The sequence below is a fragment of the Lithobates pipiens genome, unplaced genomic scaffold (genome assembly GCF_037356315.1).
Source record: "Lithobates pipiens isolate NorthernLeopardFrog02 unplaced genomic scaffold, aLitPip1_a1.2 Scaffold_13, whole genome shotgun sequence".
In the NCBI taxonomy this organism is placed as follows: Eukaryota; Metazoa; Chordata; class Amphibia; order Anura; family Ranidae; genus Lithobates; species Lithobates pipiens.
The window spans coordinates 247,362,647-247,379,928 of record NW_027507718.1 but is presented as its reverse complement, the minus strand read 5'-3'; the positions used below and the strand labels follow the sequence as shown (position 1 = coordinate 247,379,928).

The window sequence follows — 17,282 nt, the reverse complement described above, 5'->3', positions numbered from 1 at the left end:
CGGGCCGCGATTGGCCCGCGGGCCGGACTTTGGACATGCCTGGGTTAACACATATGATTTTAAAATGGATGACATGAACAATAGATTTTGGGACTTCCCGAACGCTGTGAGGGTTCTAACCCTGTGGGATTCATGGAGAAATGGCTAGAGAGTGCACATAGAGTGCCATATAGAGTGCCACTGCCAGGGGGTCAGCCTAAATGATTTCTAGTGAAATTGCTTTACTTTAAGGATAAAGATACCATACTTCAGAAGGCAAGGGAGAAGAGGGACATATATTATAATGGAGTTAAAGTTTTATTTTTTTCGGATTTCTACCCACAACTGCAGAAGAAAAGAGCCAATATTGAGATTAAGAACTGCAGCAATTAAAAATCACATATGCTATGCTGTATCCCTCATGGCTATGAGTAATATCACTTGGTGAAACACACTTTTTCAACATTCCAAACAAAGCACTTTCATGGTTGGTGAAAAACAAAAAAAAGATATGAAACAATCAAATGGAATTTCATAGTTAAACATACCTAGGAACATATTTAACCTGTTTCTTAGTAGAGTATGCACATAATTATAGTTCTTCTTGGGGATTATGGGTAGAATATCATAGACACACATCCTACGTTTGACCGTTTCACCTGTTTTTGATGGGAATATGGGTAGAATTATTGCTTTTCATGGGGATTATGGGTGGAATATGTTTACACCTAACAATGAACATATTTAACCTATTTCAGATAATAATATACCGTATATGCCGGTGTATAAGACGACCGGGCATATAAGACGACCCCCTAATCTTACTGTTGTTTAAGCATTTTTTTCTTGTACTTACCGTATAAGACGACCCCCTTCCAAGGCTTCCGACGCTTGATATTCCGTCCTTCTTGCTGGAGCAGGAGCTGGCGCCATATCCTTCTTCCTTCTTTTGCTGGAACCAATCACGGCGAGCGATGTATTCTATTAATGAATACAAAGCCTGCTTGGATTGGCAGAGGCTGTATCATCATCAGCCCGCGCCTCTCTGACTCTCAAAGCCAATCCGAGCAGGCTACAGAGGTTGTTACTCCAATTCTTCATTTGAATACAGCGCTCGCTGGGATTGGCTCAGCGGTATATACTGTATGTAGCCGAAGCTACATACAGTATTACCGAACCCTCAGCAGGCATCGGAGGGGCTGATCCGGCATATAAGACGACCCCCGATTTTCGGCCAGTTTTTTTAAGTGTAAAAGGTCGTCTTATACGCCGGCAAATACGGTATGTAAAATTATTGTTCTACATGGGGATTATGGGTGGAATATCATAGTTAACCACTTCCCATCCAGTAGTTCTGTTATCCTGACTCATAGGACATCTTTCTGGATAACATGCCAGCGCACGCCCGCGGGGGCAGGCAGTGCGGCGATCGTGGTACTGTGTGTTACTCTGACACACTGAATCTCCAATCATGGAGGCTCCTTACCACGTGATCACCTGTGATCAGTCACAGCTAATCACAGTGCTGGTAAAAGGCTTTCCTCAGTTTGCGCTGACAGGGAGAGCCGATCAGTGGCTCTCCCTGTCAGAGGGGGGTCTGCACTGGTAATCAGCACATTGATCATCAGCGCAGCCCCCATGAGAGGTGCCCATCAGCTGCCAATCAGTGCCCATCAGCTGCCAGTCTGTGCCCCATCACTAACGCCTGTCAGTGCCCATCAAAGTGCCAATTAGTAATGCCTGTCAGTAGCTCTTCATCAATGCTGCCTATCCAGTGCCATCTATCAGCTCCCATCAGTGCTACCTATCAGTGCCCATCAGTGTCGCCTATCAGTTCCCATCAGTGCCGCCTATCAGTGCCACATTTTAGTGCCCATCAGTGCTGCCGATCAGTGCTGCATATCAGTGTAGCCTATTGGTGCCCACCAGTGCTTCATATTAGTGCCACCTATTAGTACCCATCAGATCTACATATCAGTGCCTCCTCATCAGTGCCCATCAGAGCCACCTTATCAGTGCCCCCTCATCAGTGTCCATTAGTGCAGCCTCATCAGTGGTGATCAAATACCACCAAAAGAAAGCTCTATTTGTGGGAAGAAAATGATAAAATTTTGTTTGGGTAGAGTGTTTTATGACAGTTGTCAATTGTCATTCAAATTGCGAGAGCACTGAAAGCTGAAAATTGTCCTGGGAAGGAAGGGGGCAAAGTGCCCAGTATTGCAGTGGTTAAACATACCTAGGAACATATGTAACCTTATTCTGATAAGAATATGCATATAATTATTTTTCTACATGGGGATTATGGGTGGAATACCATGTTTACACCTAACACTGAACATTTAACCTATTTCTGATAAGAACATTGGTATAATTATTTTTCTATGTGGGGATTATGGGTGGAATATCATAATTAAACATACATAGGAACATATTTAACCTATTTCTGATAAGAATATGGGTATAATTATTTTTCACTATGGGGATTATGGGTGGAATATCATGTTTGCACCTAACACAACATATTTAACCTCTTTCTGATAAGAACATGGGTATAATTATTTTTCTATGTGGGGATTATGGGTGGTCTATCATAGTTAAGCATACATGGGAACATATTTAACCTATTTCTGATAGGAATATGGGTATGATTATTTTTTCTGCATAGGGATTATGGGTGGAATATCACAGTTAAACATACATAGGAACATATTTAACCTAATTATGATAAGAATATTGCTACAATTATTTTTCCCTATGGGGATTATGGGTGGAATATCATGTTTACACCTAACACAGAAAATATTTAACCTATTTCTGATAAGAATATACACATAGTTATTTTTCTACATGGGGATTATGGGTGGCATATTATTGTTAAACATACGTAGGAACATATTTATCCTATTTCTGATAGGAAAATGGATGTAATTATTTTTCTAAATGGGGATTATGGGTGGAATATTATAGTTAAACATACCTAGGAACATACGTAACCTATTTCTGATAAGAATGTGGGTATATTTTTTTTCTACATGGGGTTTATGGGTGGAATATGATAGTTAAACATATCTAGGAACATATTTAACCTATTTCTGATAAGAATTTGGGTATAATTATTTTTATACATGGGGATTGGGGTGGAATATTATAGTTCAACATACACAGGAACATATGTAACCTATTTCTAATATGAATATGCATATAATTATTTTCTACATGGGGATTATGGGTGGAATATCATGTTTACATGTAACACGGAACATATTTAGCCTATTTCTGATAAGAATTTTCACATAATTATTTTTCTACATGGGGATTATGGGAGAAATATCAAATGTAAACATACAATGGAACCTATTTAACCTATTTCTGATTATGGGTTTAATTATTTTTCTGCATGGGGATTATGGGTGGAATATCACAGTTAAACATACCTAGAAACATATGTAACCTATTTTTAATAAGAATATGCATATAATTATTTTTCTGCATGGGGATTATGGGTGGAATATCATAGTTAAACATATGTAGAAGCATATTTAAACTATTTCTGATAAGAATATGGGTATAATTATTGTTCTACATAGGGATTATGGTTGGAATATCATAGTTAAACATAAAGTAGCTCACATAAGTGAGTACACCCCTCACATTTGTGTAAATTTGCTGTCCCCTCAAAATAACTCAACACACAGCCATTAATGTCTAAACCGCTGGCAACAAAAGTGAGTACACCCCTAAGTGAAAATATCCAATTGGACCCAATTAGTCATTTTCCATCCCTGGTCCCATGTGACTCGTTAGTGTTACAAGGTCTCAGGTGTGAATGGGGAGCAGATGTGTTAAATTTGGTGTTATTGCTCTCACTCTCTCATACTGGTCACCGAAAGTTCAATGTGGCAACTCATGGCACAGAACTCTCTGCGGATCTGAAAAGAAGAAGATTGCCAAGACCCTGAAACTGAGCTGCAGCACGGTGGCCAAGACCATAGACCAGTTTAACAGAACAGGTTCCACTCAGAACAGACCTCGCCACTGTTGATCAAAGAAGTTAATTGCACATGCTCAGAGCCATATCCAGAGGTTGTGTTTGGGAAACAGACGTATGAGTGCTGCCAGCATTGCGTCAGAGGTTGAAAGGGTGGGGGGTCAGCCTGTTGGTGCTCAGACCAGACGCCGCACACTGCATCAAATTTGTATGCATTCCAGAAGGAAGCCAAACAATTTGCTGAAGACAAGCAGACTAAGGACATGGATTACTGGAACTATGTCCTGTGGTCTGATGAGACCAAGATAAACTTATTTGGTTCAGATGGTGTCAAGCGTGTATGGCAGCAACCAGGTTAAGAGTACAAAGACAAGTGTGTCTTGCCTACAGTCGAGCATGGTGGTGGGAGTGTCATGGTCTGGGGCTGCATGAGTGCTGCCAGCACTGGGTAGCTACAATTCATTAGGGGAACCATGAATGCCAACATGTACTGTGACATACTGAAGCAGAGCATGATCCACTCCCTTCGGAGACTGGGCTTCAGGGCAGTATTCCAACATGATAATGACCCCAAACACACCTGCAAGACGTCCACTGCCTTTCTAAAGAAGCTGAGGGTAAAGGTGATGAACTGGCCAAGCATGTCTCCAGACCTAAACCCTATTGAGCATCTGTGGGGCATCCTCAAACGTAAAGTGGAGGAGCGCAAGGTGTCAGGATGTGGGACCTCTTCGGGGGCCGGCGTTGACTCATCTTACTGAGCTGTCTGGGATGCTGGACAATATTTTTCTACCACTCGAGATCGACCCTTGGCTTGTTCCTTGACTACTTGACTGCCTGATGCCAACCTGCAACTACTCATTACCGACCTTTTGGCTAGTTTACTGACCACTCTGTTGTTTGATCCTTATTTTCTCATCCACTTCTGGATCCCAGCTGCCTTACACCCTTGTGGGGCAAACCTGAGAACCGTGACCTGGTACTAGCACGCAGCTAAATCCATCTCCACCATCAGGAGCTCTGGTGAACACTGGTTAGTACTTAGACCCCGCACCTCAGTTGAGCCTGTGTCATCTGCCAGGGTGACTGCCTGTGTACCTATCCTGCTAGTCCGTGGTAGTACTGCAACTGCTATAGCAACTGGTCTTCAAGCCTGATGCCTGATTGTGACACAAGGTCTCTAACATCCACCAGCTCCGTGATGTCATTATGGAGAAGCGGAAGAGGTCTCCAGTGGCAACTCCATGCCCAAGAGGGTTAAGGCAGTGCTGGAAAATAATGGTGGCCACACAAAATATTGACACTTTGGGCCCAATTTGGGCATTTTCACTTAGGGGTGTACTCACTGTTGTTGCCAGCGGTTTAGACATTAATGGCTGTGTGTTGAGTTATTTTGAGGGGACAGCAAATTTACACTGTTATACAAGCTGTACACTCCTTTACATTATAGCAAGGTGTCATTTCTTCAGTGCTGTCACATGAAAAGATATAATAAAATATTTACAAAAATGTGAGGGGTATACTCACTTTTGTGAGATATTGTATATCTTAATAAACATATACCATACATAAACTATACATTTCCAGTACAACAAATATAACGTGGTTCCTTAAAGTGGTTGTAAACCCTTACAAACCACTTTGACCTACAGGTAAGCCTAGATTAAGGCTTACCTGTAGGTCCAAGCAATATCTCCTAAACCTATATGGTTTAGGAGATATTTGCCCGAAAATGGGCACCGCTGTCTACGGCGCATGCCTCAATGAGCGCGCCATTTCCAAGAATGGAGCTGCCGCGCGTGTCGACTCCCGTGCGCATGCACGGGAGTGACGCCATCGCGGCTTCGCCGAATGACAGCGGCGGAGCTGCGAGACGCCACCAGCAAGATGGATGCGGCGGACTACAGGGGACAGCGGCGACTTCGCTGGCTCCTGTGTCAGGTAAGTGACACATAATGGTCCATTATGCTTTGCCTTTGCAGGGAATGAAAGAGGAAGAAAACTCATCAGGGTTTACTTCCTCTTTAAATAGCCAGATAATGCTGTTGCAGAAAAGGGTCTATAGCACGCTATTGAGCCTGTTTCAGGTGACAACTTGCCAGCAAGTGCAACAGGATAGTTATGAGACTTTTGGAAGAAATTGTATTTTACAAGAAACTGTAAAAGTCTAAATGCTCCCCATAATAACATATATGTCTTTTTTATTTCAGAATACGCATTAATGGATTTTGCATTAGCACATCTTCATTTGTGATGAAGATATAAGTGACAAGATATAAATGATGAAAAACTAAGGGGTGTTACAACAGTGACCTCTTGAGGTCATTTATGTGTACTTGAGCAATACACTTTTGTCTTGAGGGATACATTGAGACTGCTATTATTGAGCTTGCCTGAAAATATTAAGTGCCTTGTTGTCATGCTGGCCTTCTTGCTTCAATACTGGGAGTCACTATTCCAGAACAAGTATGCAAATATGGATATAATAGGGACTTACATTCTAATCTGCACATTTGTTCCAGGTCAGGCCTCAGAAAGAAATGAACCCAGAAGCTCAGCATAACATCCAGTGAAACACCTGTCATTAGATAAAATTGGAAGCTGCCATTACAGGCCTCATTCTGAAAATGCTGGCTGCCTAGTTTCCTCAGTCTTTAATATTTGCTCAGTCACTGACCTACACAGTACAAGCTTGCATGACTCAGCTAGGCACATAGATACTTCTTTAACTTTTCCCACAAAAAATGTAAAAAAAATCGTAATTCTTGGCTATGATAAAGGCTTTAAAAAATTGTGTATCTGTTGCAGACATTTGAAAAGAAAATTATTGTTTGGGACTTTATATGAGGTAGAGACCAGTCATATCTCCATTCCTATCTATTGAAAATTTTGGGAAAAGAGGGGGACAGTTGGAACAGATGGGGCTTTATATGAAGCATGCAGTCTAAGGGACAACCAGCTGTAAATGGTATAATTGCTAATGTAGGTATAGTAGGACCATAATTGGCAAATAGTGATAGTGGTGGTGTAAAATCTGGATACAATCTACTGCATATATACCTATGCATGTATAAAATATACAGTCTCAGGGATAGCCAACTATCAATAGTAAAAATAGAACTGTTTATTAAGATACAATAGGACTATGATTGATAAGATGAAAGCAATAATTAAGAGTGTTAGTATATCCCTTAATATCTTCTATATACACATACATGTTTATTGTAAACGTATATCAGAATGGTAATTGCAATAATGAAAATGACCTCCAAACTTACTAATCTGCCAGATGTATTAGGAAAGAGACCCTAATTATGGTATTTAGATCCTAAACCAAAATAAGTATAAAATGTAAAACACATAAAAGTATAAAAAATATTGTAATATAAAGGTCCAGACACGGCTTCAACTAGCTTGATGTTTTTGTGGTTTGGTATTACCACTCATCAGGAACAAGCACGTGATAATGATCTAAAACTAAATATATAATTGTCCAATTGTTGGCATATATCTGAAGAAATTATATACATAATGGGATGGAACCGGTTCCATAGTATTACTTATAAACAGGTCTGCTGTGTATAGGAGGTATAGTAAGGTGTTGGATACTGAAGGCTCACCGGTGATGTCAGGCACGGGAACTGAGGGATCGTATTAAGGGAACTGACCAAAACCACAACCCCACCCAAAGTGGACAGGTATCCATGGACAACAAATCCGTTCAGGGCTGGGGATAAGTGTAAATAACAGTGCCGAGGGCAATATAAACAACAACAATTGTAAAAGCCTCCATAAAATCAGTGTGTCATATTGATAATGAGAATGAGGAATAGTGGTGTACTAATAGATGTGATAAAACCTTCATAACAAAAGATTTGGAAGTGGGTGAGTAAATTTATAATTGCAATAGCATGTAAAAAAAGGTGGAGGAAAAAAAATTGTTCAAATAAATAGTAAAATATGACCTAAAGTAAGGGATAGTACCTCAAGTGGGGAGTGAAAAGGACCAAGTACAATGTGTATAAATGAATCTCGCCAGGACAAGAGGCCAGTGGGGAGAGGGTTATATAGGCACAACCAAGATATGCCCCCAACGTCACGCGACGTGCATGTGGGGGAGGGGGGCGACGCCACCCAGGCGTCGAAGGACACCCGGCGATTGGCGCAAAACCATCCTCTCATGTTCTACGCTGTTGGATAGAAGCTGCATGTGTGATGGCGACCTAGATAGGACGAGCACACATGGGAAAAGGGGTGTGACTTCGACGCGTAGTGCGAGGTACCCGCCTGCCCCACGTGGGAGGGGAGGGAGGGTGACCAGCAGTGCACATCGCAGTTCCCAGCACAGATAAAAAACCCAGAAGGGCCAATGGTCTAGAACACCCAACCTCCAAAAACACAGCCATAATAGATGACAAGGGGGTCTGCAAGAAGGAACAAGTCAACACAGCCCAAATGAAATCATACCTCTGATATATGAAAGCAGAGAAGGGAGGAAGGAGGATACACATTCATGTAGAAAAAACATTTGAAACAAAGACCATCAGGAAACATGATAATTGTGCTGGTAATAAGTAGCGTAACATAACAAGACTGCATACTCCCATCCCTAAATTAAATTGAAAAGAAAACGATTATTTGGGACTTTATATGAGGCAGAGACCAATTAGATCATATATCTCCATCCCTATCTATCAAAAATTGGAACAGATGGGACTTTATATAAAGCATCCAGTCTAAGGGACACCCAGCTATAAATGGTATAATTGCTAATATAGGTATAATAGGACCGGTGGGCCTCCCGTATCCATCGCCTTACTATACCTCCTATACATAGCAAACCGGTTTGTAAGTACTACTATGGGACCGGTTCCATCCCATTATGTATAGATTTCTTCTGATATATGCCAAGCATTGGACAATTATCTATTTAGTTTCAGATCATTATCACGTGCTTGCTCCTGATGAGCACGTTTGGAGGTCATTTTCATTATTGCAATTACCGTTCTGATATGTTTACAATAAACATGTATGTGTATATAGATGATATTATGGGTTATACTACCACTATTAATTATTGCTTTCATCTTATCAATCATGGTCCTATTGTATCTTAATAAACAGATCTATTTTCACTATTGATAGTTAGCTATCCCTGAGACTGTATATTTTATACATGTGTACGTGTATATAGATCGTATCCAGGTGTTACATCACCACTATCACTTATTGATCTTATTTTCCCACTTATGGTCCTATTATACCTATATTAGCAATTATACCATTTATAGTTGGTCGTCCCTTAGACTGCATTTAAAGTCCCATCTATTCCAACTGTCTTCCCCTTTTCCCAAAATGTTGCAGACATTTGTAAAAAAAAAAATGAAAAAAAAAGTATAATTATTTTAGACATTTATTGATTGTTTGAGGTCAGTTTACCCTTTCACTAGGACCAATTTTAGTGTAGTAAATGTCACGTAGTAAATGTGTTCTTAAACAAGCTCTTACTGAGTTCTGTAGCTGCAGGCACCATGGAGCAATTCATACTCAATTTTAGCAGCAGAATAATGGTAGTAGTTCTTTCGGTAACTTAACTCTCTCTGTCCCCCCCACCAGGGGCGGATCCAGAGTCTAGTCTCGGGAGGGGCACTGCCAGAAAATACGTTTTTTTTTTGCGGGCAATTTATCGGGGACATGGCTGGTGCTAGCGTTTCAATCATGACGGCACCATGGTTAATATGGTGTCAGGATGTTGGAAGCGCATTATTTTTATTATTACATTGTTATATAGAATGTTATATAAAATGAAATGGTTCAACTCACCATAATGCAGAATCAGTGAGAGCCCAGAGTGTGTCACCTGCCACCAGTTGCAGATCGTCACTTGCCATGCCACACGTTGCGGACTGTCACTTGCCACGCCACCTGCCACCAGATGCGGATTGTCACTTGCCACGTCACCTGCCACACGTTGCAGATTGTCACTTGCCACCAGATACGGATTTCCATGTCACCTGCCACACATTGCGGACTGTCACTTGCCACGTTACCTGTCACACGTTGCAGATTGTCACTTGGCACGTCACCTGCCACACGTTGCAGATTGTCACTTGCCACACCATCTGCCACCAGATACAGATTTCCACGTCACCTGCCACATGTTGCGGACTGTCACTTGCCACGTCACCTGCCACATGTTGCAGATTGTCACTTGCCATGTCACCTGCCACACTTTGCAGATTGTCACTTGCCACGTCATCTGCCACCAGATACGGATTGCCACTTGCCATGTCACCTGCCACACATTGCAGACTGCCACATCATCTGCCACATGTTGCAGATTGTCACTTTCCACGTCATCTGCCACCAGATACGGATTTCCACATCACCTGCCACACATTGCGGACTGTCACTTGCCACGTTACCTGCCACATGTTGCAGATTGCCACGTCACCTGCTACACGTTGCGGATTGTCACTTGCCACGTCACCTGCCACCAGATACAGATTGCCACTTGCCATGTCACCTGTCATTTGTTGCCAATTGTCACTTGCCACGTCACTTCCCTGCTGTCGGGGCGGAGGGAGTGATTGTGATGAGTATGGACAAGATGGAGGGATGAGGTGATGCAGGTAGGAGGGGCCAGCACACTCAACAAACTCAGGGGCGGACGCATAAAGGGAAGATTGCTGGCGCTCTGCCTCTGTCACACAGTGCCCCTATAGTGTCATATTTTGCTCCCCATCACAGAATGCTCCGGAAGTGATGTTGCAGCCAGAAATTTAGCACTGCGCATGCACGATGCGTTCCAAACACTTGCGCCATGCGTTTCAAATGATTTGCAACAATGCAGACCAGTGAAACAGTCAGATAATGTCAGAGAAGTGAGGGGAGGTAATCCCCTCCCTGAGCCACAGTTACCTGCTCTCTCTTCGCCGCTCTGTCTAAAGTTAATGTCACGATTACCTCCCCTCACTTCCGTGACATTATCTGACGGTTTCACTGACCTACATTGTCGGAAACCCTCTGAAACGCATGTGCAAGCATTTGGAACGCATCGCGCATGCGCAGTGCTAAATTTCTGGCCGCAACGTCACTTCGGGAGCATTCTATGATGGGGAGCAAAATATGACACTACACCGCTCCTCCAGGCAGCTCCTGTCACGTGACGTCGGCTCTGAGTCTGAGACTCCGAGTCTGACGTGAGTCACGTGACTGTCTCAATGACATCACTCGTTGCTAGACGCCAGGCGGGCAGGCGCTAGCAACGAGTGCAGGGTTGCCAAGCCAACAGCTCAGCTCCACCCACCTCCTAGCTCCTCCTGGTCCAGTCCCGCTGTGTAATACACCAGAGTCTCTCTCTCTCTCTGCGCCGCTGATCGCTGATGAGACAGAGAGAGAGACTTGGGCATAGCAGCGCTGCAGCCTGCAAGTCAGTCGGTGACAGTGTGATATTTTCGGGGGGGGCAATTGTCCTGTTGCCCCCCCCCTGGATCCGCCCCTGCCCCCCACCCACTCTGTAGTGGTTCTACAGCTTTCCAGCCCCATAATCTCTAATTGAAACACATTGCAGGTGCACTGGGAGGACGGGGAAGCAAGGTGAGCTAAGCTGCTGAGAGAATGATTAAAAGTGGTTGTAAACCCTCACCTATACCACCTATACCCAGTGAAGTGAAAAGCCTCAGATGATACACGGAGATAAAACAAATCCTCCTACATAGGTTTTACTTGTTTATCTGCGGTCTTCTTTCTCCTACACCCCTTTAAAAGGGCAGAAAAGTCCTTCTCCATCTGTCAGGAGCACAGAGGAGGGGGTGGAGAGTCTGCAGTGACAGTCTGTGAGAGCTGATTGAAGGAAAGGCACACACTCCCCTTCACACAGCAAAGAACTGTGTTCTGAATAGACAAGCTGTCTGCCGAGCTCCCCCCCCCCCCAAATATATCTCATGTGTCGGGAAAACTTTTAAGAAGTGACTCATGCTGTGGAACGTAACATCAGAGAAAAATGGCACTTAGAGCTTTGGAGAGAAACAAGTAAACATTACATATATATATATATAGGCTTTGCTCAGATTCCATGACTGAGGTTTTACAACCTCTTTAATTTACTTCAGTGTTTCTGCTGTGAACTTTGAGGATGAATTACAGTGCATGGATCTACAGAAATTAGTGTGGGCTTTTTTAAAGCTAATTTAGTGCTTGTTTAGCAGAGGATCAACCTGGATTAAAGAAGAGATAATGAGGATAAAGGCTAAGTAAGTCATTTAGTATATGACATATTTGACAGGAACCATGAAACAAACAGAGACAGAAAATTCAGTAAAAATCACACCTTTAATAAAATGGTAAAAGTGGCACAACTGGTAAACGTAGTCAAAAGGGTTATAGCTAGGGATGAGCTGAACACCCCCCGCTTTGAGTTCGCACCAGAACTTTCGAATGGACTGAAAATTCGTACGAACTTTAGAACCCCATTGAAGTCTATGGGACGCGAACGTTTGAAATAAAAAGTGCTAATTTTAATGGCTAATATGCAAGATATTGTCCTAAAAAGGATTTGGGGATCTGGCTCCTGCCCCAGGGAACATGGATCAATGCCATTTTTTTTTTTAAATGGCAGTTTTTTCGGGAGCACTGATTTTAATGACGATTAAAGTGAAAAAAAAGTGAAATATTCCTTTAAATATCGTGCCTGGGGAGTGTCTATAGTATGCCTGTGAAGTGGCACGTGTTTCCCGTGTTTAGAACAGTCCCTGCACAAAATGAAATTTAACGGAAAAAAAGTCATTTAAAACTGCTTGCTACTTTAATGTAATGTCTGGTTCCGGCCATACGGATAAAAATCATTGAGAAAAAAATGGCATGGGTAGCCCCCCCTGCCCATTATCAGCCCCTTTGGGTCTTGTATGGATATTAACCACTTGCCGACCGCCTCACGCCGATGTACGTCGGCAGAATGGCACGGGCAGGCATAAGCACGTACATGTACGTGATTTGCCTCCCGCGGGTCGGGGGCCCGATCGGGCCCCCGCCCGGTGCCTGCGGCGGTCGGTTTTCGTTCGGGAGCGATCCCGGACGAGGGGACGGCCATTCATTCATGGCCACCCCCTCGCGATCGCTCCCGACGAATGGAAATCCCCGGTGACATCACTTCCTCTCCTGTAATGTAAACACAGGAGAGGAAGTGATGTATTCTCTCCTCCGTGTCGGTATTTTTCGTTCCGACACGGAGGAGAGCGGATCAGTGAGTTGCACCAACACATCCCACACACAGTAGAACATGCCAGGCACACTCACACCCCCCCTTTACCCCCCGATCACCCCCCCAATTACCCCTGCCCCCCCAGTCACAGTGACACCAATGTCATTTTTTTTTTTTTTTTTTTTTTTTTGCATTGGTGTCATTTGTGACTGTAATAACTGTTAGGGCAGTTAGGGTTAGCCCCCTTTAGTTCTAATGTACCCCCCTAACCCCCCCAATAAAGGTTTAACCCCGTGATCACCCCCCGTCGCCAGTGTCACTAAGGCTGGGTTCACATTGCAGCGGTTTATGAGAACGAATGTGATTCGCACCGCACTGCAGTGCAAATCACATCCGATCTCTGTGCGATTCGAGTTCAGCCATTCGCCGCACCCGCCGCACCCGCCACACCCGCCGCACCCGCCGCAAATTCGCACGGGACCCTTTTTTTTTTTTTTTTTTTTTTTTTTTTTTAAATTCTGTTTATTGATTTTGCACATAACAAATAAAACAACTTACAGCCTATCGGGCATACCCAGGCTGATTATTATTACACACCCTGAACAGTCAGGGAACAAACAAACCCCCCCCCCCTCCCCCCCAACATAAACAACCAAAAAATCCACCGTACACTCTAGCACCACCACTCAGTACTCAGGACAGTGTGCAAACTCGATCATGCTATACTGCAGACTACAGACAACCACAGGATGAACTATGCGAAGGACCCAGGGCTACATAAATGTCAGTACCCTAGATATTCCCACCTACTCACAAAGGAACCCCGTCAGTCATCATTCGAGTCAGCGTTAGTGTCGCATGACTCCGTCCAGATGTCCCAAATTTTATGAAACTTGGCCTCGCAGCCGCGAGAAAGATAGGTGGTCTTATATAGTGGAAGAGCCGCGTTTACTAAATTCTTCCAGTAATTAATAGAGGGAGCTAGCGGAGCCTTCCATTTAAGAACAATAGATTTACGAGCATAATATAGCAATAAGCCGAGGAGTGTGCGGAGCGCCCGGCGTGGAGCCAGCGATCCGACCAACCCCAACAGGCATATCTCTACTGACAGCGGTACATTTACGGTGGTCACAGTCAGAATAAAATTAGTCACCTCCACCCAAAAACTAACTATATGAGGACAGCTCCAGAACATGTGGAGAAAATCTGCTGAGAGCGAGTTACATCTCCAACAGGAGGCAGAGACAGAAGGGTAAATTCTGTGAAGACGTTGTGGAGTGTAATAAACCCTATGCACTATTTTAAATTGTACCAGTCTATCCCTGGCTGCCACTAATTGTAAGAATGGATATTCCCAGACATCTTCCCAGTCCTCAGTGTCCAATGAGGAAGAGTCCACCTCCCACTTTGCCCTCAGGGCTTCCAGGCCCGTATGAACATTTGGGAGCAACACCTTATATATAGCAGACAGAGGTTTAGACAGATCCCCGTCCCTAAGCAGAGTCTCCAGCTTCGAGGTATAGAACGCCACTGGGGCATTTTCAAACTGTGTTCGAAAAGCATGGCTAAGTTGCAGAAACCGGAATAAATGTGAGTTAGGCAAGGCATACTGTTGCTTCAGCCCATCAAAGGTCCGTAGTTTACCCTCAACACAGAGATGCTCAATATACTTGATACCTCTGCTGGCCCATACATTAGGATCAGGAATTGAGCCAAATTCCGGAAGATTCGGGTTAAACCAAAGAGGACTGTGGGGAGATATGCATCCCGAAGGCATGGGGCGCACAGAATTAGCCACGCTCCATGCCCTTACAACCGCCCTCATTGCTACAGTAAGTGGGAAAGGGGCCCGAAGACCACGATACAGTAAATTCTTTAGCGCCTCATATGACCCCAACCACGCCGCCTCCAAAACCACCGCCGCGCTGGACTCATCGGAAATCAGCCAGTTGTGAGCATGGGACAGAAGGGCCGCAACATAGTAGGAGTATAAATCCGGGCAAGCTAAACCACCCTCTCCCCAAGGCCTCTGCAACACCGACAGCTTAAACCTCGGCTGTCCAGCGCCCCAGAGAAAAGATACCAGAAGAGAGTTGATCATGCGGAAAAATTTTTTTGGAATCCAGAGTGGGGCATGTCTGAGAACATAGAGGAAAGCAGGCAAGAGCTTCATCTTAAATAAATTAATCCTCCCAATCAATGTGAGAGGGAGATGCGACCACGCCTTCAGTCTAGTCCTCATCTTCCGTACCAGTGGATCCAAATTAAGGACACAAAAATCCGAGGTAGAGGAGGAAATGTGAATCCCCAAGTACTTAATTGTGTCTGTCCACATTAGTGGCAGATTAGGATCCGCTGCCGCTTTAGCCCCTTTATCAATGGACATAATTTGAGACTTGTCCCAATTTACCTTTAGCCCCGAGCAATCTGTGAAATGGGAAAGAATACGTAACGTCTCCCGGAGAGACTGGGCAGGGTCACTTAAAAAGAGTATGAGATCGTCAGCATATAAAGCTACCTTCTCCTGTATGGAACCCACCCGTATCCCATGAACCCCCTCTGCCTTCCGGAGGGCCGATGCAAGTGGCTCCATTGCCAGGGCAAAAAGAGCCGGTGACAACGGGCAACCCTGTCTCGTTCCTCTCTGAACAGCGAAAGGCGCTGACAAGGCTCCACCTAACTTGATCTGTGCCGAAGGCTCTTTATATAAAATATGAATCCATTTACGAAATTCGACTCCAAAGCCCATAACCTCCAGTACTAGGGACATAAATTGCCATGCCACTGAATCGAAAGCTTTCTCGATATCCAAGGTCACTATAACCCTCGTAGAAGACTCAGTGGCTGGTAACTGCAAATGAGTAAATACCCTTCGTAGATTTATGTCTGTGGACTTCCCTGGCATGAATCCGGTCTGATCAATATCTATCAGGGATGGGAGGACTGTTCGTAACCTTATGGCCAGAAGTTTTGTCAAAATCTTCAGGTCATAATTTAGTAGGGAAATCGGTCTATAGGAAGCACAAAGGGAAATATCCTTGCCAGGCTTAGGAAGCAGTACTATGTGTGCTCGATACATGGACGGAGGGAGCGCCATCTGAGATTTACACTCGGAGAATACTGTTAACAACTTGGGAGCGACCAGAGAAGCGTACATCCTGTACCACTCCCCAGGCAGGCCATCGGGTCCAGGAGTCTTCCCGCCAGGAAAAGAGCGGATTGCTTCTTCTATTTCCTCTAAAGTAAAGTCCTTGTCTAGAAATGCGCAATCTTCCTGTGAGAGAGTGGGAAAATCCAGAGAGGCTAGAAACCCCCTCTGCTCCTCCACCGACCCCCCTGGAACTTCAGCATACAGTGTTTCATAGAAGGCTCTAAATTCCTCAAGTATCAGATCAGGTGCAGACACCACCTGACCATCAGACCCTCGGATCTCCGAAACCACCGTCTGCATTTTAGTGTCAGCCACTAAATTCGCTAGAAGCTTACTGTTTTTGTCCCCATATTCAAAGATTTTCCCCACCATAGACTTCAAATCCAAGTGAGTAGCTTCCGCAAGATGAAGGGACAAGGCCCGTCGTGTCTCAGCCAGTCGAGTGAAGCGTTCCGAGGTCGGCGAGCTGGAAAAAGCCTCAGCCGCCTCAGTCTCACTCCCCTCGAGCGTCCGGATCTGGGATGACATATCAGAGCGGATTGCCTTAATAGCCGAGATATATTCTCCTCTGGTGTTGGCCTTAAAGGCATCCCATACCATCTGTGCCGAGGTAGAACCCTCATTCAGCTCCCAGTATTGTTGTAGTTTAGGAGTGACCTCCTCCCCCACCCGCAAGTTCTGCAACCATTTGGGCGCTAGGCGCCAACAAGAATTACCCCTGGCACTCGACAACTGTAAACTGACCTCTAAAGGAGCATGGTCAGAGAGACCTGCGGGTAAATACAGTGCCCCCCTCACCAACGTCAGAGCCCCAGAGCTGCCAAAAGCCAGATCTATCCTGGAACCCGATTTATGTGTGGAAGAGTGGAAGGAGTAGGCCCTAGCATCCGCATGTTTCCATCGCCAGATCTCGGTATAATGAAATGTTTGAGCCCAGTGCAATAGCTCTGGTGAGCATACCC

General features: G+C 44.4%; 1 protein-coding gene across 1 annotated transcript in view; it reads right to left on the bottom strand.

Annotated features, from left to right (window-relative positions):
* LOC143975881 (uncharacterized) overlaps nucleotides 1-16,920 on the bottom strand; it is an 85,181-nt gene extending 68,261 nt beyond the window's left edge. Inside the window, exon 1 of the mRNA XM_077478432.1 lies at nucleotides 16,334-16,920. Within this exon, the coding sequence (XP_077334558.1) occupies nucleotides 16,334-16,920 (587 nt within the window). The remainder of the gene's footprint in view (nucleotides 1-16,333) is intronic.
* Nucleotides 16,921-17,282: the final 362 nt, after the last annotated feature.